Source organism: Bombina bombina, chromosome 2 (assembly GCF_027579735.1).
Source record: "Bombina bombina isolate aBomBom1 chromosome 2, aBomBom1.pri, whole genome shotgun sequence".
NCBI lineage: Eukaryota > Metazoa > Chordata > Amphibia > Anura > Bombinatoridae > Bombina > Bombina bombina.
In genome coordinates, this window is record NC_069500.1 from 1,405,624,753 (window position 1) to 1,405,648,023 (window position 23,271).

The 23,271-nt window shown below is 37.0% G+C and overlaps 1 protein-coding gene across 9 annotated transcripts in view; it reads left to right on the forward strand.

The window, feature by feature from the left end:
• DYSF (dysferlin) overlaps positions 1 to 21,821 on the forward strand; it is a 780,712-nt gene extending 758,891 nt beyond the window's left edge. For all 9 annotated transcript variants that reach the window (XM_053704344.1, XM_053704350.1, XM_053704349.1 and 6 more), the window contains 3 exons: positions 847 to 956; positions 6,042 to 6,189; positions 18,574 to 21,821. In XM_053704344.1, coding sequence (XP_053560319.1) covers positions 847 to 956; positions 6,042 to 6,189; positions 18,574 to 18,612 — 297 coding nt within the window. In that variant the 3' untranslated portion in view covers positions 18,613 to 21,821. The remainder of the gene's footprint in view (positions 1 to 846; positions 957 to 6,041; positions 6,190 to 18,573) is intronic.
• The last annotated feature ends 1,450 nt before the right edge of the window (positions 21,822 to 23,271 follow it).

A 23,271-nucleotide genomic window follows, 5' to 3' on the forward strand; every position in this document is an offset into this window, starting at 1 on the left:
TGGCTTCAGGTTGCAGCTAAATAGCTGAAGTGTCTGCTAATATTCATTATTTTAGTTCCTTGGATTGTTATAAATTGTTTGTCGTCTGTTGTGTTCCAACCTAAGGACGTAGAAGCCACAGTGCGGTATTGAGGCAGCTGATAAGTAACACAGACTTTTACCCTATTTCTATCTATTTCTATTTGATTTCTGGCATTATCTAATATTTTGTCTGCCCAAAGTATCTTTGATTTAAGTTGCTGTATTATTTTACATTTGTTGGAAATCATTCTATAAAACCACCCTCCTGTGTTTTTTGAATTTATTTGAATATTGCTGCTAACTAGTGCCAGTGCAGGAATTATTTGAATACAGTTCTACGGAATTTAGGCAACAGTTTACAAAAAAAGTGATAGTGATAACTTAGGTTTCAGAAATATTTTAGGTTTATTTCATTTTTTCTTTTGAACATATATGTCACACTTCTAGTGCTGCTGATGTTGAATGTTAATGTCTCCAATGGAATAAAGTTGACAATACGTTACAGGCTAAGTTGTCATTCAGATCATCCCTTTGTTGCAAAAATGCTTTTGTTTTTTATTGTTGTTGTAGAACTCAGGATTGAAGATTGTACCAAAGAACTTTGTATCTAGGTCTGGACATTTTCACTAGTCCACTAGTCACAGTCTAGTAAAAAAAATGTCAGCAAATGAGCAAGAAATGTGCCTTTTTCCTATATATAATAATGAATGGACTAGTAACGTTTTCACCCTTGACTAGTAATATTTGTTTCTGTGACTGTAAATGATGGTTTATATTTTTCGCATGCCACATTATAACTAATGGTTTAATTTTTGTTTCTTGCAGGGCAAAGTAGAAATGACTTTAGAAATTATAAATGATCAGGAAAATGAAGAAAGACCAGCTGGCCTTGGTCGCGATGAGCCAAACATGAACCCAAAATTGGAAGATCCAAAGTAAGAGTTGGTGTTTACTATACCTGGAACAGTTGTGTATTTATTTTTGTGTTGTTCTAGGGGGTGGTAATGATGCTGCCCCTTGTATATTTCTCAGCTTACATATGTGTATACATTCATGTAGCCTAAATTCTTCAACAGTTAGTTTTACACTGATTCATAGGGAGCTTGTGGGCCGTGTTTCTGGCGAGTCTTCAGACTCACCAGAAACACAAGTTATGGAGCAGTGGTCTAAAGACTGCTGTTCCATAACCCTGTCCGCCTGTCCTGATGACACAACCAACCAAAAATCCAGCACTAGAAAGCAACAAGGTGTGCACGCTTCAGGAATACTGCACTGTATTCCACATAATATACAGTCATGAAGAAGAAGCAGCACCAGCCAGGTTGTATCAAACAGATTTATTCATGCAGTATGCACAGTGAACAGCCAGACCAACAAATAGCAACGTTTCGGACTTAGTCCTGCATGATTAAGGACTAAGTCCGAAACGTTGCTATTTGTTGGTCTGGCTGTTCACTGTGCATACTGCACGAATAAATCTGTTTGATACAACCTGGCTGGTGCTGCTTCTTCTTCATGACTGTCCTGATGAGGTGGACAGGAATCGTCGGAAATCAACCCGATCGAGTACGATCGGGTTGATTGACACCCCCTGCTGGCAGCCGATTGGCTGCGAGTCTGCAGGGGGCGGCGTTGCACCAGCAGCTCACAAGAGCTGCTGGTGCAATGCTGAATACGGAGAGCGTATTGCTCTCCGCATTCAGCGATGTCTGTCGGACCTGATCCGCACTGTTGGATCAGGTCCGACAAACATATGATAAATAGGCCCCATAGTAACAACTTTTACAGAATACAAAGGATAAATAACAATCCATACATAACTAGCTGAAACTGTGTGAAAGTAAACTAAGGCATCTGAGACATTAAATAGACTTAGCACTTAGGGCTATATTACAAGAGGTGCACAGTCGATAGCCAGAGTATGTTATCTTTTGCACAAAGTATAATGCCCAATGATAATATAAGTGGATGGTTAAATGCTACAGCGTATCGGATCAGGATGATTGCAGTCCGCCATCTCCTGACAAAAAAAACATTGTATGGCTTCTCAGGTGTTGTTTATTTATCATTATAATCCCTCAGAACCACTATTTTAATTTAAAAAATTATTTGAATTAGTAAATGATATACAAGGCAAATCTAGACTATGAGAATTCTAGTGTGTAAAAAAGTCTTATCTATTTACTGCATTTTACTTTCAGACAAATTCTCTTCTTTTATGAAGGTCAAAGTTGCACTCTTGCAACACCTGAACCTGATGCAGATACAGCCAGAGATTGGAGCATACGCTTGTATGCCTTCATCTAATTGGCTCACAAGCTGTATACTTAGATGAAGGCAACTTAGAGTTGCTTAGTAGCACAGCTTTGACTATATATTTGATGCCTTTTTAGAGATTAAACACACAGTAAAAGAAAGGAATTTGTCTGGTGAAATAGAGCATTTTATTTTACACCAGGGGGCGAGATTACATACGTGGCGCAAGCTTTAGCATAACTGCTGAAACCCGCACCGCACGTAATTTCACCTCGCACATTGGGGTATCACATAAACCCCGCCGGCAGTTCATAAAGTGCCGTAAGTCGGATAAACTAGCGATGTCCAGATATGAGCGTAAATACAAATTTCTGTAGTGGCCAGTGACTTACGGAATTTTAGAAACTGCCGGCGCCTAAGAAAATAAAAAAAAATATCAAATCTCCCGTAAAAGTCTAACCCGCCTCCCAAAAATAAACCTGACACATAAAAACCCCTATATTGGCCATCCAACCCACATCGAAACTAATAATAAAAGTATTAACCCCGAAACCGACAACCCCCACAACGCAATATGCCTAATTAAACTATTAACCTCTAATCCGTCATTCACACACATTGTGATCTACCTAATAAAAGTATTAACCGCTTAATCTGCCAACCCCAACATCGCAAACTACCTAATCTAACCCCCAAATAGGTACTCACCGTTCCTGAAGTCCGGCGGAGAAGGTCCTGTTCCAGGTGGCGGTTAAGTTTTCTTCCAAGTGGCCGACATCTTCTTCCGTGCAGGGACCACTTCCTTCTTCATCCAGGAACAAGTCGGTGCGGAGCGGAGCGGAGATGAGTGCAGAACAGGACCGGTGACCGCGGAGCCATGGATCGTGGAGGATCCTCTTCGTATGATCGCTACCTTGCTACCTTACACTGAATTGTGAATTCAAGGTACGCGTTTAACTATGGCGTCCCTTGCATTCCTATTAGCTGATTTGATTCTTCAAATTCAAATCAGCCAATAGGATGAGAGCTACTTAAATCCTATTGGCTGATTTGAACAGCCAATAGGATTTCAGTAGCTCTCATCTTATTGGCTGATTTGAATTTGAAGAATCAAATCAGCCAATAAGAATGCAAGGGACGCCATAATTAAACACGTACCTTGAATTCTCTATTCAGTGTACGGCGGCGATCGTTCAAAGAGGATCCTTCACGCTCCATGGCTCCACAGTCGCCGGTCCTGCTCCGCTCTGATCTACGCTCCACTCCAGCTTGGTTCTGGATGAAGAAGGAAGTCCCTGCTTGGAAGAAGACTTCACCGCCACCTGGAACAGGACCTTCTCTGCCAGACTTCAGAAACGGTGAGTACCTATTTGGGGGGTTAGATTTAGGATTTGTTTTATTTCTTAGGGTTTGTTTGCTTTTAGATTGGGATTTATTTAGTGCAGTAAAAGAGCTGAATGCCTTTTTAAGGGCAATGCCCATACAAATGCCCCTTTAGGGGCAAAGGGTAGTTTAGGTTAGGTTTTTTATTTTGGGTGGGTGGGGGGTTTTACTGTTAGCGGGGAGACATAGTAGTTTTTAAGGTAAAAGAGCTGTTTAACTTAGGGAAATGCTCTACAAAGGCCATTTTAAGGGCTATTGGTAGTTTAGTATTAGATTAGGGGGTGTTTTTATTTTGGGGGCTTTTTTATTTTCATAGGGATTAGGTTTAATTTTTTAATTTTTGATCATTTGGTTTATTATTTTATGTAATGTTAAACTTTTTATTTTTGTAATCTTAGATTAGTTTAATCTTAGGTTTTTTATTTTTAAGTAATGTTAGCTTTTTTATTTTAGGTGTAACAGTATTTTTTAATTTAGGTAATTAGGGTTAATTTAGGGGGTGTTAGGGGGTTTAGTAATTTAATTCATTATTTGTGGCCTGGGGGTTTGGCGGATTAGGGGTTAATAGATTTATTAGGATTATTGCGTTGTGGGTTATTGGCATATTAGGGGTTAATAGTTTTACCAGGTTTATTGCGATGTGGGTTAATGGCAGATTAGGGGTTAATACATTTATTAGGTTTATTGTGATGTGTGTTAATGGCAGATTAGGGGTTAATATACTTTATTAATTATTGCGGTGGGGGATTGCGGTTGACAGGTAGACAGATATTGCGCATACGTTAGGTGTAAGTTTATATTTTCAGTGAGTTACGATGCTCACATTTTCAGCGCAAGGCTTGTTACGCCTGCCTATGTGTGGTGAGGTGAAAATGGAGTAAAATTTCTCCATTTTCGCCGCGTGAGTTGAATATGTGATACCGATTTGCGACACGGCTCTGTGTTAGCTTATGGGAGTAAAGATTGCGGGCGACAAGTGATATATAAGCCGTATATATGATACCAAAACCGTTTACGGGCGACGCTGCATATGTAATCTTGCCCCAGATTGCCCCTTTAAACATGCCAAAGACTATAAGAAATGTGTATCACAGGCTAGTTAAAGGTTTTTTCACAAGGAGTTTCACAGACATCCACAGAATCAAAAAAGATACAAAGCCAAAATAAAAGTAAAATATGGCAGCTAATCAATTCAATATTGATGCTTACTGCTTTGTTTGCATGCATTTCCTTTTCACATTGAACCATTAATACTAAATAATGACGTGCAATTAATAATTTTAATGTCCAAACACTGATTTCTAATAATAAATTAACATTATTTTATAAAATAACTTAAGCTTTAAACTTTTTATAAAACAAAAATTGTATGTGCAGACCAAGTATCGGTAGTAGTGAAGGCAATATCAGAGTCAGGTGCATGCAGGAATCTATAGCCAGACAAGACTGTGGCAGGGTCAGTTTCAGGCAAATGGCTTGTAGCCAGTTGGTGAATCTGATAGCACAAGACACTTGCAGGGTCAGATTTCAGAAGGGCGTCAGTTGAAAGGTAATCCATTTGACAGCACAAGAGAATTCCAGGGCCAGTCTCCGTCAAGGGGGTAATCGGTCTAATAGTACACAACAGAAGCAGAGTCAGGTTCAGGTAAATGGTCTACTGTGGGTAATAATTCTAATAGTACAAGACAGAAGCAGAGTCAGGTTCAGGTAAAGGGTCTACAGTGGGTAATCAATCTAATAGTACAAGACAGAAGCAGAGTCAGGGTCAGGTAAATGGTCTACACTGGGTAATCAGCCTAAAGGTACAAGACAGAAGCAGAGTCAGGGTCAGGTAAATGGTCTACACTGGGTAATCAGCCTAAAGGTACAAGACAGAAGCAGAGTCAGGGTCAGGTAAATGGTCTACACTGGGTAATCAGCCTAAAGGTACAAGACAGAAGCAGAGTCAGGGTCAGGTAAATGGTCTACAATGAGTAATCAGCCTAAAGGTACAAGACAGAAGCAGAGTCAGGCTCAGGTAAAGGGTCTGCATCTATTACAGCAAAGTAGCACGACCAGGAACATCAAATAGAGTCAAGTACACAGAGATAAAAGAGGCACATGGTATGCCTTTAAAAAACAAAGCAACCTGGCAGTACAACGCAATGCTAATCTCAATGGGGATCACCCCGGAAGGTGACTTCCCAGCCATGGCCCCAACACACATGAATTCTGATGGATTAGTCTGTGGATCTTAGTGCCATAGATACTGTTAGATATAAAAAAACAGAACAACCCTCCTTTATGTACTCATTTAGGGACCTGTCTCATGAGGAATCATTTAAACAGGGCTGCTGCCAGCACTGTTATAATACACATAACGTGTTCATGTTTGCTTGCAGGCGTCCAGAAACATCATTCTTGTGGTTTACGTCCCCGCTGAAGACCTTGAAGTACATTCTGTGGAGAAGATTCAAGTGGCTGATCCTCACCTGCCTCATTGTCTTCATCTTGCTGCTCTTCTTTGGGATCTTTTTGTATTCTTTCCCGGTAAGAAATTTACAATGTAGAGTTTTTCAACCATTTGTTTGTAATTAATGGGATAGTAGACCCATACATTTGTTTGTAATTAACGGGATAGTAGACCCATACATTTGTTTGTAATTAACGGGATAGTAGACCCATACATTTGTTTGTAATTAACGGGATAGTAGACCCATACATTTGTTTGTAATTAACGGGATAGTAGACCCATACATTTGTTTGTAATTAACGGGATAGTAGACCCATACATTTGTTTGTAATTAACGGGATAGTAGACCCATACATTTGTTTGTAATTAACGGGATAGTAGACCCATACATTTGTTTGTAATTAACGGGATAGTAGACCCATACATTTGTTTGTAATTAACGGGATAGTAGACCCATACATTTGTTTGTAATTAACAGGATAGTAGACCCATACATTTGTTTGTAATTAACGGGATAGTAGACCCATACATTTGTTTTACACTCTAATTTAAAGTGTTCATTGAAAACAAAACTCGGAGGGGGGACATGGTGAAGAGGATCCCCATTAGCTTATTACCTTTAACTTTTTTTTTTCTTTCCTCCTTTAAAAGTGAGGATCTAAATAGTCTTAATTTCCTAGTTAATCAGTTAATAATGTTACCTTATTAGTTTTTAGAATATTGTGCTGTAATCATATCTACTCCTTTAGGAGTACTGAGATGCAACAAACGCTAACTTTTACTTTCCTGTAAGGCAGGTTTCCGGTTTTTGTGTTACTATTTTATATGTAGAAAATCACCAACAGTGTGCCAAGGATCCTTTGAATAAAGCAAATTTAGTTTCAGTATTTAATTTGTAAATATGCAAGGTTGACATATATCGAAAGCAATTGTATATTCATGGCGCCTATTAGGCACCAACAGTGTATTGTTTTCTGCTGGTTTTTTTTTTATCGTAAACTGTTATTTAATACTGTTGGTATAAAATATAAATTAAAAAAAAAAAAACTCTGAGGAGTCCATTTATCATTGTGCGGACGGACATGATCCGCTATAGCGAACCATGTCGGCCGCACATCGATAAATGCCGACAGCATACGCTGTCTGCATTTATCATTGCACCAGCAGTTCTTGTGAACTGCTGGTGCAATACCGCCCCCTGCAGATTCGCGGCCAGTCGGCCGCTAGCAGGGGGTGTCAATCAACCCGATCATATTCGATCAGGTTGATTTCTGTCCGTCACCTCAGAGCAGGCGGACAAGACCGCTGCTTCATAACTTGTGTTTCTAGCGAGCCTTCAGGAAACATGGGATATCAAGCTCCGTTCGGAGCTTGATAAATAGACCCCATAGCCTTTATTGGATGCCTGTGAGTGTTCATGGGATTGTTTTCCTTCTTGACTAGAACTTCGTTTTAATGACTCTGAAGTAGTTTTGCAAAGGAAAAAAGTTTGCACTACTTAAGAACTGATTGGAGTTTAAAAGGCGCTTAAGCCTGGTGCTACCAACTCCAAACATTGTTATAGTAGAAAAGAAAGGAGATTTTGGTGCACCCTTTGTTGATATTTTTCTAGATATATGGATCTGATATCCATTTTATAGAAGTTAAAAAAGCTATATTAACAATCCCAACAATAATCAGGCACAGTAATTGGAGCAGGAACCACATAAGCACCAGCAAATAAGAAAAAGAGAAGAAGTGTATTAGAAGTAAGTAAATACTTAGGCGTCACCCCTAGATAAATGTGCATAATTTACAAGTAATTGTGTGCAAGCAGCGAAATGCGCCCCACTCACCCCTTCTCTAACAACTTGTTTTAAGTGTTTAACTCTATCATTGCTTTAGACCCAAATATGACAGGAAATCTCTTAAAAGCTTAAATATTGTGTTACTCCAAAAAAAAATTATCTTTGTATACTGCAATACTCGGGTTACATTTACAAACTTTTTTTAGCTAGAGATGAGGGTGGGCAAAACAATTTTGTTTCAGATTTTTGTTTAGAATATTATTTAATAAATTAGTGTGTGAACAAAATTTTTCACATTATTCATATTCTTTTATATCACCAGATGACACATTTATTAAACTTGCTACAGCTTTCTTTTTAGCTTTATTCCTATAGCCTTGCATAGATAATTGTTAATTGACTCTTTCAAATTTGTGTAAATTTGTGGGCAAGTCTAACAAGTTACATACTTGTTAGACTTGGCAAAAATAAATCTTTGTGGGAGCAAAAAGAGACAGCGGATAATTGTAATACTCCAGGAGCAAACAACTGCACCTTCCTGTAGCTCTAGTCATAGTGATTGAAAATGGCTGCACTTCCTTTAGTCTCCCACCTTCCTATGTTAGGGGGACTGTAAAGTCAAAATTAAACATTCATTGTCTAGACAAAGCATACAATTGTATACAACTTTCCAATTTACTTCTGTTATCTAATTTGCTTCATTCTCTTGGTATCATTTGTTGAAGCAGCATTGCACTACTAATTGGTGGATGTACACATATATGCCTATTGTCATTGGCTCACCCAGTTTGTTCAGCTAGCTCCCAGTAGTGCATTGCTGCTCTTTCAATGAAGGGTACCAAGAGAATAAAGCAAATGAGATAATATACTTAAAATTGAAAAATTGTTCAAAGTTGTATTCTCTATCTGAATCATGAAAGGAAAAAAAATGCGTTTCATGTTCCTCTAGGGCTTGATTGGACAAACCTGTATGACTAAAATCAGAATTTAGTGCCTGATTGGCTGTCCCTAACATCAGTGATCTAGTGTATTATTAACAATATATTTTCTACCCGCTGCTATATACAGACTGTATGTTCGTATCAAAACTATATGGACAGGGCTGTGAGAGAGAACAAGAGGTCTTGCTGTATATAAAAAACTCTAAAATGTATTAATAATATCAAAATAATATCAAAAAAGATACAATTAAATCAGATCAAGGAGTAACCACTACTTACATATTGTTCTCCAATCAAAACACAGATAGATATTGTGTCAGTGGAGAAACTGAAAATGTACAGTCCAGTTAATACTGTGCACTTCCAGTTTCTTCACTGACATATCTGTGTTTTGACCGGAGAATGATGTGTATATGAATTAGAGACTAACTGCAATCCAAAAACACCTGAGGAAGGGGGAGTAGACCTGAAACGCGTAGTATGGATTGATGCCTGGCCAGGCAATAAGTGTAGTCTTTTTTTAGCAAATGTTTTTATATTATTGTATTCATTTTGTATTACTTTTTTGCTTATAGATTCATTGTAACCATACATTGGTTATTCATTGATCTGATATATATTTTCTCTATTTTGATATAATTTTTATATAATTTAATCAATTTTAGTGTTATGTCAGGGGACATTGGACACATGAGTAGCCAGACCCCCTGTACATCATTGCAAACGGAGAAGCTGATTATACAAACAATATCAGCTTCTGCCCCCCTTTCCTGTCCCTTTGCACGGTGCCTTATGAAGAAATTCTTATTCTTTGTTAGTTTCATTCATTATTTCAATCTCAAAAATGTATCAGTGAATTGGTATAAATTCTGACGAATACTAATTCATCTAAAGTCAATCGCATATGTCTATTATTAACCTCTTGACTGCCAATCCTTTTTTTTCAGTGCAGAGGTTAATTATTAACACGAATAATAGCTAAGTAACTGACACAGAGTTCATGTTCATGTTCACATCAAGTTAGTACTAAACTATTAGCTTTTTGAATGTGCTTTTGTGCCTGGATTTAATTTGCTTCATTACATAGTGGCAATATCTGGGCAGGCTGCCAAATTTGTGTGCCACCCACATCTAAAGCTGTTTCATAAAATAATATCTTGGAAATCATTCATTAGATATAAGTATTACACTTTACATTTTAATTAATTGCTACTCAGTGCAGCTGCAGGCCATTACGGGGAACATTTCAACTACCCAAGTCCTAGTCATTAACCACAAACTCTTTATTTATTTTAATAATGGATTATGGGCCAGATTATCTAAAGCTCTCTGAGTTTGTGAGATTCTGTAAGAAATGAAGCAGCCCCTTTTGGGATTATCTAAAGGCAGTGTTTTTTTACTTGAGAACAGTGTTTCTCGCAAAGGGGTCTTCTCCCGCATTTAATTATGTGAAGGTGAAAATGTTCCGAAAAAAATTGAATTTTAGAATTTTATAAAATGAATAAATAAAATACTGAATTAAAAACATGAATAACAGATGAGTAGTAGATTTCTTTCTGACAAATTTTAAAGTTAGTACTATGTCCCCTCCCACTGCATCATGTGACAGCCATCAGCCAATCACAAAATGCTTATACGTATATTCTGTTCTGTGAATCTTGCACACGCTCTGTAGGTGAAAGTGTGTGTATAAATAGATTGTGCACATTAGGTAACGGAAAGGAATTGGAAAGTTGTTTAAAACTGCATGTTCCATATGAATCAAAAAAGTTGAATTTTGACTTGAGTGTCCCTTTAACCTTATATCACTGTTCAGGGTGAAGGGATGTGCTGTGTTCAATATATAAAAGTATGAGTGAGAATCTCAGCCAGTGCACAGCTTGTGAGAGCAACCTCTGCAGGGTTTATAGCACTACCGCTGGGCTTGTATTGGGTATGAAACTGGCGCAGAGATGGATTAGCTGGGCTACGGGGGAGCAGTATTCACAGAAAGAGACCTTCAGTTCTGAGTTTATTATACACCTCAGTAGATTTGCTGGGCTGAGTGAAGATGTTCAGGAGAGGGCTGTTTTGCCTATAATGCCAGTGAGGCGCATGCTGGACAGACAGGTGCCAGTTATAATTGATTTTATAATTGATTTTGCTATAAAGAAGATGGATAGGACAATTTGTTACTCAGTTAATTTCAACAGATCAGATTGCTCAGCACAAATTATATCAATAACTGACAGTGTGATACTGACCCTAACTCCAATGTCAACTGACAACTACCCTAACCTGTGCTCAATCCCTACCCCTAAACTTAACCCTTATCATTAAAGGGACATGAAACACACTTTTTTTTCTTTCCTGATTTCCTTCTAGACCATATAGTTTTAAACAGCTTTCCAATTTACTTATCTTATCTAATTTGTTTCATTCTCTTGTTATCTTTTATTTAAGGAGCAATAATGCACCACTGGTAGCTAGATGAAAGCCAATGATAAGAGGCATATATGTGTAGCCACTAATCAGCAGTTTCTGATCATACTAAGGTATACTTTTTGCCAAAGGATACAAAGAGAACAAACACATAAGATAATATAAATAAATTGGAAAGTTGATTAAAAGGGTATGCTCTATCTATATGATGAAAAAAAAATGTGTGTTTCATGTCCCTTTAAGTCCACTTCCTAACCCCCTATCCATATATCTAATCCTATCTCCAACCCCTTAAAGGGACAGTCTAGTCAAAATTAAACTTCACGATTCAGATAGGGCATGCAATTTTATACAACTTTCCAATTGACTTTTATCATTAAATTTGCTTTATTCTCTGGGTATTCTTTGTTGAAAGCTAAATCTAGATAAGCTCATATGCTAATTTCTAAGCTCTTGAAGGCCACATTTTATCTCAGTGCATTTTGACAGTTTTTCACGGTTAGACACTGCTAATTCATGTGTGCCACATAGACAACATTGTGCTCACGTCCTTGGAGTTATCTAGGAGTTAGCACTGATTGGCTAAAATGCAAGTTTGTCAAAAGAACTGAAATAATGGGGCAGTCTGCAGAGACTTAGATAAAATCTAATCACAGAGGTAAAAAGTATAGTAAAAGGACATTAAACACTAGATTTTTCTTTGCATAAATGTTTTGTAGATGATCCATTTATATAGCCCATCCAGGTTTTTTTTTTTTTTTTTTTTTTTTTTTTTTTAAATGGACAGTTTTGCTTAATTTTAAATAGCATTGCTCTGATTTTCAGACACCTAACCAAGCCCCAAAGTTTTAGGAGAATACCGACGTATGCCTACTACAGCTTGCTCCTGTTTGTGTAAAGGGTCTTTTCATATGCAAAAGAAGGGGGAGGAGGGAGTGTCAGCTATTTCCCACTTGCAGTGGGTGTTCCAGTAACCTTTTAAACAGAGCTAAACTGGAAGCTTCTTAGTAAGTTTTTAAACCGTTTTATACTGGATTTTTATATCAGTATCTGTGCATATTATTTTTTATAGTAGTGTCTATTACTACATGCAGTCATATGAAAATTGGTGTATACTGTCCCTTTAATATAACAACGTTGGTTATGCAAAACTGGGGAATGGGTAATAAAGGGATTATCTATCTTTTTAAACAATAACAATTTTCAAGTAGACTGTCCCTTTAACTCATCCTTGACTGCAGCCCTAGGGGCCGATTTATCATGTCCCGAATGGGGCTAACTACCCGTTTCCGCGTGAACCTTTAGGCTCACCGGAATCAGGAGTTAAGATGCAGCGGTCTTAAGACCGCTGCTCTTTAACTCGTTCGTTGCCTCTGAGGCTGCGGACATCAATCCGCCCGATCGCATACAATCAGGTTGATTGACACCCCCTGCTAGCAGCCGATTGGCCGCGAATCTGCAGGGGATGGCATTGCACAAGCAGTTCACCAGAACTGCTTGTGCAATGTTAAATGCCAACAGCGTATGCTACAACGTATCATGTCTGCCAAACATTGATAAATCGGCCCCCTAGTCTCTAACATTACCTTAGATCAAGATCAGGGAGCCTTTAGTGGTGAGATCATAAAGCAATCTCTTAGTGGAAAGATTGTGATTGGATACTATGTGCACTAAGGTTAAAGTTCAGTTAAAGGGACAGTACACTGTAAAATAGTTTTTACATTAATGTATTTTCAATGACTTATTATACCAGCTGCAGAGTATAAAATGTATGAGAACATATTTTCAGGTTTATTTGTGTATATGAAGTAGCTGGTTTTGTGCTTTAAAACCACAGCATATTACAATGGGTTGAGTTTTAGGTAATATCAGATCTCATTATGTTATCAGTTTATGTACACACGGTCTTCTTTATCTTATATTTATCTGGAAAACCAAAGCTCAATACTTAGAGAAAAGAATGGAAAAAATTACATTTTATTACTTAACTATACTGCACCCCACTGGCAGTGTATTTTTTCTGTTGGCTGTGTTTACTAAGGCTATTCAATAGCCTATACTCCAGTATACAAACTTTTACTTTAGGTATGGATATAACAGGCTAAATCGGCTTTTTCAAATGCCAAAATAGGGGTAAAGGAGCTATTTGTAAACAATTTAACTAACACCAGAAGGTAAAATGGATCATTGGGAACAATTTAAAGGGGAGAACATTTTTGGGTGAACTGTCCCTTTAATAAGAGAGCAATAAGAGTGTAGAAGAAGCAATGTTAACCTCTTGGCTGCCAGAGAGGGCTGCAATGCACTGAGATATATCTAAACACAGTATAATATGTTATTTGTGATTAATCAAATGGAGCTATTAACCACAATTAATCATTTGTAACATTGTAATTTTATTATCAGTATTTACTTGTTACATATTGTGCCAGTTTATTTGCACTTCATAAAAGCCATTAGTTTCATTGGCTTTAATCTTTAGAAAACTATTGTATCAGTTTGGTGACTAATTCTTTCATCCGCTCTTCTTGATAAAATCACCTTTTATTTTGTCGGAAAAAGCTGCAATGCTTCTTATATACTCTGTGGAAGCCAAAGGGTTAAATATATCTCACTCCTTATTGTTGATACAGAATGGGTGAGTCTTGCCTGGAAATATCATTATTTTATAGAATGTTTTCAGAAAGCATAACATGCCATTTTATTAAAATTCATGGATTGTAAAAGAACAAATGTAACACTTCTGTATTGGCCCACTGGGTGGAGCTTTTAGCCATGAAATCTAAATTACAGAAGCATTTATTCCTTGATAGCCCTGACATTGTATACTGCTCCAACAGCCTTAAGCAAAGGTACAGGGTTTTCATACATTGTAACAGAGATTACAGAAAATTTAGTTTACAGATTTCACTCTATGGTTACAATGTATATTTAAATAGGGAGCTGTGCTATCCACGAACCCAAAATTAATAATAAAAATAACCCAGTTATAAAATCCTTGAAATACTGTCTTACTGTATGCCAGATACATTTAGGCCAATTAATTAAAACCCTCTGCAGTTCTTGTGAGTTTGTCATGTGTACAACAAGCGGTTTCCTATGATTATGGTGCTATTAGCAGCTGTATTACACACAATGCATCACACCTCTTTCTTTGTATGTTTTACTGGGAACTCCAGTGTTTGAATCTCGGTTTGCAGTGTTGTTTTATAAAATAACAGAACGTTGAACAGGTAAAGTGTACTGTCTTTAAAGTGTACTGTCTTTTTTTTCCAACTAAAGAACATGAAAAGTATTCAATATTAAACTAAAGAATAAGAAATGATTAAATATTAAACTAAACAAGATTTAGAAAGTATTAAATATTGTAACTTGGCTTTACATAAATACAGAAGTCTATAACTTCCTTTAGTTTGTGCTAATGTTATGCAGCACGTTATTGCTGTTTTAACAGGGAAATAAGTGAAACCCCTAATGGACTGTATAAATGTATATGTGTGTGTTAGTATGTATTATTATTATATTATTATTATCATGTTGCTTATTATTTAAATACCTCAGCACCATTACTGATTGGCTGTACAGCTCAGCCGTGTACAGATTGCAGAATGTAAGATGGTAGAAAGAGAATTATATTTGTATCTACAAATTATACATCAGCAATTAAACAGTGTATGCAAAAGATCTGCAATACATATTTTGGGCCAGATTGCGAGTGGAGCGCAAAATTGTGCTTTCACGATTGTGATATTTGCGCAAATGTGTGCTGGTATTACAAGAAAAGTGCAATTTGAACGCAACCTCGCATTTTCATTGCATGGAAGCTTTGTGCTCACAAGAGCGCGCTTCGATAGGCTCCAGTTGGAGCCTCGTTCTGATGCCATCATACATGGCACAGAACCTAGTGCAGTGAAGGGGGTAAGTCACGCACTGATGGGTAGCACATTTACAATTTATATGAATATATATATATTTATGTTTATATGTGTCTATACAAATATTAACCCATAAATATACAGTATATGTATAGATTCATATATATACATACATATAATAGTGAGTACACCCCTCACATTTGTGTTAATATTTTATTATATCTTTTCATGTGACAACACTGAAGAAATGAGACTTTGCTACAATGTAAAGTAGTGAGTGTACAGCCTGTATAACAGTGTAAATTTGCTGTCCCCTCAAAATAACTCAACACACAGCCATTAATGTCTAAACCATTGGCAACAAAAGTGAGTACACCCCTAAGTGGAAATGCCCAAATTGGGCCCTATTAGCCATTTTTCCTCCCCGGTGTCATGTGACTCATTAGTGTTACAAGGTCTCAGGTGTGAATGGGGAGCAGGTGTGTTAAATTTGGTGTTATTGCTCTCACACTCTCTCATACTGGTTACTGGAAGTTTAACATAGCACCTCATGGCAAAGAACTCTCTGAAGATCTGAAAAAAAGAATTGTTGCTCTACATAAAGATGGCCTAGGCTATAAGAAGATTACCAAGACCCTGAAACTGAGCTGCAGCATGGTGGGCAAGACCATACAGCGGTTTCACAGGACAGGTTCCACTTAGAACAGGCCTCGCCATGGTCAACCAAAGAAGTTGAGTGCACGTGCTCAGTGTCAGATCTAGAGGTTATCTTTGGGAAATAGACGTATGAGTGCTGCCAGCATTGCTGCAGAGGTTGAAGGGGTGGGGTGTCAATCTGTCAGTGCTCAGACCATACGCCGCACACTGCATCAAATTGGTCTGCATGGCTGTCATCCCAGAAGGAAGCCTCTTCTAAAGACGATGCACAAGAAAGCCTGCAAACAGTTTGCAGAAGACAAGCAGACTAAGGACATGGATTACTGGAACCATGTCCTGTGGTCCGATGAGACCAAGATAAACTTATTTGGTTCCGATGGTGTCAAGCATGTGTGGTGGCAACTAGGTGAGGAATACAAAGACAGGTGTGTCTTGCTTTCAGTCAAGCATGGTGGTGGGAGTGTCATTGTCTGGGCCTGCATGAGTTCTGCCGGCACTGGGGATCTACAGTTCATTGAGGGAACCATGAATGCCAACATGTACTGTGACATACTGAAGCAGAGCATGATCCCCTCCCTTCGGAGACTGGGCAGTATTCCAACATGATAACGACCCCAAACACACCTCCAAGACAACCACTGCCTTGCTAAAGAAGCTGAGGGTAAAGGTGATGGACTGGCCAAGCATTTCTCCAGACCTAAACCCTATTGAGCATCTGTTAGGCTTCCTCAAATGGAAGGTGGGGGACTAATATCCACCAGCTCTGTGATATCGTCATGGAGGAGTGAAAGAGGACTACAGTGGCAACCTGTGAAGCTCTGGTGAACTCCATGCCCAAGAGGGTTAAGGCAGTGCTGGAAAATAATGGTGGCCACACAAAATATTGACGCTTTGGGCCCAATTTGGACATTTCCACTTGGTGTACTTACTTTTGTTGCCAATGGTTTAGACATTAATGGCTGTGTGTTGAGTTATTTTGAGGGGACAGCAAATTTACACTGTTATACAGGCTGTACACTCACTACTTTACATTGTAGCAAAGTGTAATTTCTTTAGTGTTGTCACATGAAAAGATATAATAAAATATTTACACAAATGTGAGGGGTGTACTCACTTTTGTGGGATACTGTATATATTTGCACTTTTAACAGTGTCCCCAAAGACTACAATGTAAAGTCACTTTTCAGTGCCGTTGTTCTTTCTATACGCCAGACCCTCTCACTTTAACCTCTAAAAACTGCTTTGTGCAGTTAGGATTTAAAAAAAAAAAAAAAAAAAAAATAATATTGTTTATTTTATTAAAGGCACTACACACTCTATTTTGGGGGCAATTGGGTAGCATTTAAAAAATTAACCAGAGGTCTGACCTAAATTTTTGAAGCAGTATCGCAGTAGCAATAATTAGCCACTTGTAATGGCAAATAAATTAGCGCTCCACTTGTAATCTAGCCCTTTATAAGCATCTAAAATTGTAATTCAATTAGCAAAAATCTAATTGTTTTGCAGTACAGCACTTTTTTTGTCGTATATATAAAAAAGTTCCGGCACTGATTTAAGCAATTACTAAATTCAATGTTTTAAGCAACTTAAATGGGACACTGAAGTAAAAATGTAAGTTTCATGATTCAGCTAAAGTGTGCAATAAAAAAACAAAAAATCAAAACAACCCCCCAAAAGAAAACCATTTTCTTCCATTATCAAAAAGTGTATTTTCTATTTATTTGCACAATTTCAGAGGCTTCAGCTCCTACTGAGCATGTGCAAAAGTGCACAGTATGTACGTATATGCATTTAGTGATTGGCTGATAGCTGTCACATGATACAAGGGGAGGGAAATTGTATTATCTTTGAAATTTGCAAGAAAATAGTCTACTGTTCATTTCAAATTCAAAGTAAGTGCTATTGTATTGTCTTTGTATTGTGTCAGTTGTTACATTCTCCTGCATTTAGTGGTCCTTTAATTATGCACATTGAAAAGAAAAATACTTTCATTACTCATTTTGTCTGCATTTTTCTGCTACTAACCCCCCTCCCAGAGTGCTTTCTGTGGCCCTTGCACATGCTTGACAGTAATTGGCTAAAATATGCAGGGGCCTTATTGGCCACAGAAAATGATATAAAATAAATATACTAAAGAGGCTTTTCAAGGGGTGTGTCCATGGACTGGAAACATAAAAAAAATTATGCTGGCAAAATTCTACTTTTAATTCCTTTAAACCACTTTTTTGTGTATGCAGATATTTTCATTGTTGTGATTATCATCTGAAGTATATTGGGGCAGTCGTAAAAGCACAATTTCAGATTTAAAGGGACATAAAACCCACAATTTTTTCTTTCATGATTCAGATAGAGCAGGGGATTTTAAATAACATTCCAATTTATTTCTATCTCCTTTGTTTCATTATTTTTGTATCCTTTGCTGAAGTATACTTAGGTAGGCTCAGAAGCTGCTGATTGGTGGCTGCACAAAGGATAACAAGAGAATAAAGAAACTTAGATAACAGAAGTATATTGGAAAGTTGTATAAAATTGTGTGCTTTACTATGAAAGGAAAAGTTAGGTTTCATGTCCCTTTAAATTACAGGAAAAGCAAACTAAATAATGAAAATAGATCCCATTTCCTAACATAGAATAAGCATTGCTTGCAATTCAGCATATTTCTACTGTTCAGCAGAGTGCACAAACTACAAGAGAATTTATTTTCACTTTGTCTTACTAACTGCCTGCTAATGGGTAATGAACCTGTAAATCATATCTGTCGTTTTATTTTCCTCGTACAGAACTACGCTGCTATGAAGCTGATGAAACCCTTCAGTTAATCAGAGATATCCGCATATGGATGGTGAGACGGCTGAGACCTGCAAGCACTCACTGAAACGATATAAATGTAATATCAAGTGGAAAAATATGAAAAGACAAATGATACTATTGTACAGTTATGCAAAACAATCATCTAAATAATACGTAGCCTTTTTTACACTGTACGGTTGCACTTCAACGCTAAAGCAGCAGTCCTGAAATAAAGGCCGCAGCAGTCCTGAAATAAAGGCCGTCATCATTGGACATACATAAAAAAGTCGTAACATTTATTAAGTTATGTTACCTGACTCTTGTTCGATAACTTCAGATAAATTGCATGAGATTATTTTTTTGCTAAAATACCACAGAAATCACTACAAAGAGTCTGGATGTGTTGCTATACGTCTGTATCAGATTTTTGGTCTGGTTTTGAGGGGAAAATTAGGGCTTTTAATTAAGAAGATAATTACATTGGGTAAAATGAACAGTACAGATTTTTTTCACAATAAAACTGCTAATGTCCTAACAGACAATGAATTCTGAGGATTCTGGATTTATACGTCAGTAGTTATAGACAGAATAGCACTCGTTACACCCACAATGATTCTTTATCAAGAATGTTACATCTACAGGAGAGCTGCAGGTAGTGAGAGAATCCTTATATTACTAATATATACAACTATTTTGGCCACAAGAAATGTGGATAGATACCTAATTTTAGATGCTTTAATGTGAACCATAAGTGCACATGCAATTTGTGTAGGAAATACCCCTTGAGGGAGGGAATTGAAAACCGTTATTATTTATTTCAATACCTGTAGATTTGTATGAAGGAATAATTTGGGATTAAAAGCATAAAGAATCCAGTTTGAAAGCTGATGACTATCTTGTTCCCTATCTAGACCTAGTTTCCATTGAGGTGGTAAATTGCGGAAACTGATGATAAAAACATTTTTCTCCATTAAAGTCTATGGACATTTTTTTATGTTACCACCAATTTCCAAACTTTACCACCTCATTGGAAACTAGGCCCTAGTCTGCTCTGTCCTCCCTCTATTCACAGCAAATTCAGGTTTAATTAATCCTCATGATTAACCTTAATCTACACATACAAACACATGTTAATGTAAGGAGAGAACCAAAAGACGGGAATAATCTGCCCATTTTACTGTTTAAATTGTACATTTTATTAATCCTCAGGAAAGTTTTATTCATATCTCAGGAAAGTTTTATTATGATACTCTATTCTTCATATTAACCACTATTCAGGTCAAGTCACAACTTCTGCCTTTGCTTTGGAATTTTGTTTGAAAATCATTTTTTTTTTTAATGTGATTGTTCTACTTTCATTAAAGGGATACTAAACTCAAAATTTGCCTTTCATGATTCAGATAGAACATGAAATTTTAAGCAACTTTCTAATTTAATCCTTTTAACAATTTTTCTTCATTCTCTTGGTATCATTTGTTGAAGGAGCATCAATGCACTACTGGTTTCTAACTGAACACATGAGTGAGCCAATGACAATAGGTATAAATATGCAGCCACCAATCAGCAGCTAGAACCTAGGTTCTTTGCTGCTGCTGAGCTTTCCTAGATAAAACTTTCAGAAAAGGATAACAAGAGAAGAAAGCAAATGAAATAATAGAAGTAAATTGGAAAGTTGTTTAAATTTGTATTCTCTATCAGAATCATGAAATAAAAATGTTGGGTTTCATGTCCCTTTAAGATGATTATTTGTAATCTACTGATGGGGAGGAGGCTGTGTTTAGCGACTGCACAACATGGCTGGGCTTTCTCACACCAAGCTGTATAACTAGTTGCCTTATACTCTGTGCTTCAAGCTTACAGGCATGACTAAGGGCTGAGAACTTATGTCTCCCATTGAGTGTTACCAGCTTCATATATCTGTAGGTTTGCTCTACAGAGGCAGTTATCTTCTAGAGATGCAAATAGCTTTACAGATTTGCCTATAATGCAGCAAACCAGCAGTTTACTTAAAGGGACATGAAACCATTTTTTTTTCTTTTATGATTCAGATAGGGCATGCAATTTTAAACAACTCTACATAATCTCTGTTATCTAATTTGCTTTGTTCTTTTGGAATCCTTTGTTTAAAATCATATCTAGGTAGGCTGAAGCTGGAAGCTAGCTCATAATTGGTAGCTGCACATATATGCCTCTTGTGATTTGCTTAACAATGTGTTTAGCTAGCTCCCAGTAGTGCATTGATGCTCCTTCAAAAAAGGATATCAAGAGAATGAAGCAAGTTTTTGAGCCCTTGCGGATCCAGTTTGCATATGTGAGCCTGTTTCCCGCACTGTCACCAGACCTATAGGCTATACACTATATGTCACACACTATATGCCACCTATAAAGTGACTTATTAAAATCATCCCGAACACGCTCGCTTGGGGTGAGTGACAGGTTCTTTTCTCACGCGAGAGAATGAGGTGGCATTACATGCTCAAGCGAGTGTATAATGATACATCCAGGCAGTTCACAAACAGGATCCACTGCCCATTGATAGAAAGCTGTGCAGACAGGTTGAGAATCTTGTCCCCATGGCCCTTAGTAGATGGGGCCCTATATGTTCTATTTGAATCATGAAAGAAGAAATGTGGGTTTCATGTCCCTTTAACCACAACTTAGAAGTAATGTCGCCAGTTGTCCTTTTAGCCATATACAAATAATGGACGTTAGATCAGACACCATTGCTGTTACCCCTACCTTATACTTTTACTGGACCTCAAATAAAACACTCTAAAGTGAGACTCAAGACTGCAACTACTGTCTTCCAGGCTGCTGTAAAAATGCATAAAAAGTTTTAGCAAAACTCTCAAGTCAAAACCCTCTGGGCTACAACTTCTAATATCCCTTGTAAAACAATTACTGTTACAAAAAAATATGACTATGAATGTTTTCTATCAGTATTTAAACCTGCTATTGCTGCTTCATTCAATACAATGCACTCATGTTTTCTATACATTGTTTCTTTGCTCATTCTAGTACATTGCAGAAAACCAAAGATATAACAAATGTGACACAGTATTAAACCATTTGTTTGTAATTATGTTCTTGTTTTTCTTTATTACAAATATATTTTGAATTCTGGAAGCCAAGCTCTGAAGGTATTTGTAGCAGAAATTACTGTAATTATGTTATAAAGTGGCACTTTGTGGGCTTCAGTGCTCTTGGAAATGCAATAAAAATATGGACCTTTTAAAAATGTTTCCTTTTATTCTTTCTATCTTTTTTATTGTTTTTCTTTTTAAATTTACAAGATAAAATCAGGGGTAAATTAATCCTATAAGCCTTCATATAATCAATAACTGTACTGCACTCTGGGCATAAGGTAAAAACAAAACTTTTATTTATCTGTGCTGTCTTACGCGTTTCACATTAACTAAGTACTACTTAATCATACACAATCCTATAAGCCTCAATAACTAGAAAAAATAAGTCCAGAAAGCTCCCATAAGAAAGTAAATAAAAGTCCAAATTTTATTTCATTAAATTTAAATCCAAGAGTTAAAAGCAAAATAGAGGTAACATCAAGGATAGGTGGAGAGACAAATTCGTCTTACATGTTTCGGCCAAATGCAGCCGTAATCATAGACATAAATTCACACAGGTGTCACCCTTATTTACAGAGGTAAAATGTTCCTTATTGGTTAAAACATAACACACCCTTCCCCTTTTCCTCCCTTGCAAGAGAACAAATTAACCATTTAAGTACCACAGACATGTTTCCATTAAATAAATGTAAAGTGAATTAGGATTTAGCTTAAACCAAATTTAAATATATACATCAAACAAACAAATCAATGGATTACAGTTCTTAGGACAGAAAAACATCAGAGCACAAAATTCTTAATTACTCAAATAAATATAGCAATAGATTACATATATAGTGTCAAACAAACAAAGGTGCAGCTCAATTTTACTGCCTTTACATATTTCCTTTTACTAATGATTTTGACTACTAGTAAGATATATCACACTCATAGGGTAACTAAAATTCTTTTAGCTCTTGAATTAAAATATATATATCTGTTTATTTGATTAAATACGTTCAACTTGATTTTTGTCTTCCATACATGGCTTATGCTTGGTCATTCATAAAAGAATTAATTTACAAACAGTAAATAATCACACTATCAACAGTTGGGAGCTAGCGCAATAACACCTATTCCCAAAAGTTAATAATGTCATTTTCGGAGTTAAACCCATAAGGAGTTAAAGTGCACATCTTATTAATCCAATAGACTTCTTGTCTAGCAAGAATTGACCATTTATCCCCCCCCCCCTCGGGGGTCTGCTTATGGATTCTATTGCATTCCATTCAAAGGTGCGCACATCACCCCCATGTACAAAAATGAAGTGTCTGGCCAGTTCTGAGCATTCAATTTTGTTTTTAATGTATCCCAAATGTTCTCGTATCCTAGTACGGACGTCACGGCTAGTCATACCTATATACTGTAATTTATGGCATGTACATCCTATCAAGTAAACCACAAAGGTGGTAGAGCAATTAACACATCCCTTGGTATTAAAGTTCTCATTGGTAACATAGGAAGTAAAGCTAGATCCTACTTTAATGACATCACAAGCTTTACAATTCTTCCCACATCTGTAGGTACCATTATGCCTTAACCAAGAGCTCTGATTTTGGGGGC